This window comes from Morone saxatilis, unplaced genomic scaffold (assembly GCF_004916995.1).
Source record: "Morone saxatilis isolate NCDOM2014 unplaced genomic scaffold, NCSU_SB_2.0 Contig23, whole genome shotgun sequence".
Classification (NCBI taxonomy): domain Eukaryota; kingdom Metazoa; phylum Chordata; class Actinopteri; family Moronidae; genus Morone; species Morone saxatilis.
In genome coordinates, this window is record NW_023339796.1 from 21,675,957 (window position 1) to 21,679,031 (window position 3,075).

General features: G+C 38.9%; 1 protein-coding gene across 1 annotated transcript in view; it reads left to right on the plus strand.

Annotated features, from left to right (window-relative positions):
• The window catches only part of LOC118334840 (cadherin-18-like), a 60,667-nt gene that overhangs the window by 52,063 nt on the left and 5,529 nt on the right, over positions 1-3,075 (plus strand). The window contains exons 7-8 of the mRNA XM_035670912.1: positions 1,376-1,629; positions 2,741-2,877. Of these exons, the coding sequence (XP_035526805.1) occupies positions 1,376-1,629; positions 2,741-2,877 (391 nt within the window). The remainder of the gene's footprint in view (positions 1-1,375; positions 1,630-2,740; positions 2,878-3,075) is intronic.

A 3,075-nucleotide genomic window follows, 5' to 3' on the forward strand; every position in this document is an offset into this window, starting at 1 on the left:
GCAGCATATGAAGGGGGCGTGTCCCGACACCTGTCAATAAAAAGTGAATGGAAGTTTACGCTAGTGTGTTTGGGCTGAATGAATTAAATGGTAAATGGTAAATGGACCTGTACTTACTTAAGCCCATTCACAGGAAAAACCCAAGATATATCATATATCCTGGGTTTTTTGTCACTGTTTGGTGCTGTTGCTGCTCTAGGTTCCACCAAATTCAGAACAATAGTTCTAAGGTTTTTAATAAAGTTTCATCTTTACTGTAAAAGATATGGAGGCTTAGCCCATATATACCAGCCGTCCCTGGCTATAGCTATGTTGTCTGGATGCCTCCTAGAAGCTTTGTTTTCTGGCAAAATGGCTGGTAGCCATTGTAGTATATTAGAAAATATAGTATTGTATTACAGATGGTAAGATTTAATGATTTTGATATATTCATTATGTGCAGTATAGAAGCGCTTTGCACTCACCCAAAGAGACCATCTCTTTTAATTATGACTTTCATAATTATGTTCTTTGTCTCATCATAATGAGATCCGCATCTGAGAATTATGAGAAAGTGTCGTACGATTGTAAGAGCCTTATCTAGTAATTGTAATAAATTGCAGGTTGCTATAAGGGCTGGGTGTCGTTTAAAAAATTACCAGTACCCTTAAAATTATACCAATACCAATAGAGTACTTCACTGGACTTTTATCACGTTACTTGTATTCTCAGTTTTTATTTAAATAATCTACATTTTATGCAATTACAGGTGCGTATAACTTTAAATCGTTTTGGTGGCATCTCTGCACACTGATTTCCAGCTCCATCAAATACACCGTACTCCTTGCTGTAGCTGCGTTAGTGGCCCAGTCACACGTCGCATTAAATCAAAGAATGCTTGCGGTGATTGGCTCCATGCAAAAACATACAAATATAATTTTTTATCTACATCTGGGCACAAAAAAATTTCGAATGCAGATATCATTTCACAGGAGAGGTTATAATACTACTTGGTACTGGGTTATTTTGGGCAATAACAAAAGGTAAGGGTATCGAGTACCAATACCCAGTCCTAGTTGCTATGGCACCTGGGTCAGGTAGGAGGTCTTAGCAATACTGCTACACAGACGTTGTCACTGTGTCACCGAGTAGTGTAGTCCGTACACCTCAAAGTAGGAAACAAAAGCAAAATTAAAGGTTGCTCTATATTTTCAAATGGTAATGATTGATCCACATCAATCCACATTGTTCTATATGCATATGCAGCAACTGCCTGAGATGTAACAACATTATATTAAAACATTTTTTTCCCCACAAGTATTCGCGATATAATCATTTGAGGAGCTCTATTCTGTTATGATTTCATCCCTGCCTCTCTCCCTTTATTACTCTGCAGACTCTCGACTATGAGACCAAGAAGTCATATACCTTCAAGGTTGAGGCGTCCAATGCACAGCTGGACCCCCGTTTCCTTCATTTGGGGCCTTTCAAGGACTCAGCGACAGTCAAGGTGAATGTCCTGGACATGGATGAGCCTCCTGTCTTCACCAAGCCCTCCTACTCTATGGATGTGTACGAGGACACTCCTCCAGGGACCATCATTGGCTCTGTGACAGCTCACGACCTGGATGCCAGCAGCAGCGCTGTCAGGTAACAAGGAATTCATTAGTCTGCTGCATATAGCCACGGTCAAAGTACACAGATAACATTAACATTGTTTTAGTGAGATTTAGATTTTGTATTATTGAGTTTCCAGCCCTGGAGCCAGTTGCAACAGCTCTTTCAGACTTAGTCTAGTACTAACAGAACTGTTTACTAAGTAGAGATTTAAGCATCATTATATTAAAATAGATTGCACCACACAAAGTAGTTCTTAACGATCAGTTGGTACTAAACCAATGTGGCTGCAAATGAAGCCAACACGGTCGTAACAAAAACTGCAGTTCCTCTAATGGCCACTTCAGGTTGGCTTCAAAAGTGAGTCAACTTCCATAAGGCTCCAACTGTATTTAAGATATATAATGACTTTCCCTCTCTTTAAACGACGTCACGTGACTTTTGTTGTAAATCATCGTTTAAAGTGGACAAATGATCAGCCTACACATGAATTAGACAATGCATACAGGTAATTCTAAAAATAATAATAATAGTCCCATAACTTTGCTGTAATTAGTTGTAAGGTTCTACTGCGTCCAAGGTGAATAGCATGCAGTCATTGTGCACACAGTCATAAGACAAAAGTAAACATTTAGATTGAACCTCGAGATTTAAAGTTAGAAGTGACAAAACAATCTCACCTCAGTTCATTTTGTTGTTGCTGTGGAGATTTTGATCGAGAAGTCCATCAAGTGCTGTGAAAAAGGATAATTTGAACATTCACAACTTGGCAACTCCATTTAGTAGCTGAACTGAAGCTATTGATCATAAACTTGTTCAGCTCATGGACTTATTTTGTCAACTGTCTAGAAATGCTTTAGGTCAGCAGGATGCCTTGAGGGACAGTACTTATGTCTAGGTCACCCGCATTTTGACAGCACTCAGAGACACAAGCACTGTAATTACGTGTGGGAAATGAAAGAAAATAGACCCAAAGCCTTGAAAACACACATGTATAGCGTTGCAAAGCTAGCACTCTCCTGTGACACTGCTGTAGTGAGAGCATATTTTTCAACTTTAATTTCCAAGCATCCAGCACCCATCCAGTCACTGTAACTTGTTGTCCTCTCAGGTTGACTCATGTGTACTGCTCTTATCTCTACAGGTATTCCATGGAATGGCACACAGAGTCTGACAGCTGTTTCGATATTGACACAGTTGAAGGAACCATTTCCACGAATGAATACCTGGACAGAGAGACAGCTGTTCTGCACAATATCACTGTAGTAGCAACAAAAGTCAGTAAGTATTCCACATCAAGCACACACAGCCAAGAGCTGCTCATCCAAAAAGAAAACAGTGTCTGTGACATAGTATTATTACATTTATTAACCTCTTAAGACCCACCCTAACTTAACCACTCCTGTCTAACCCTAACTCTATCTATCTTTTTTTTTTTTCTTTTTTTTAATATTTTTTTTTTTTAATTTTTTTAATTTT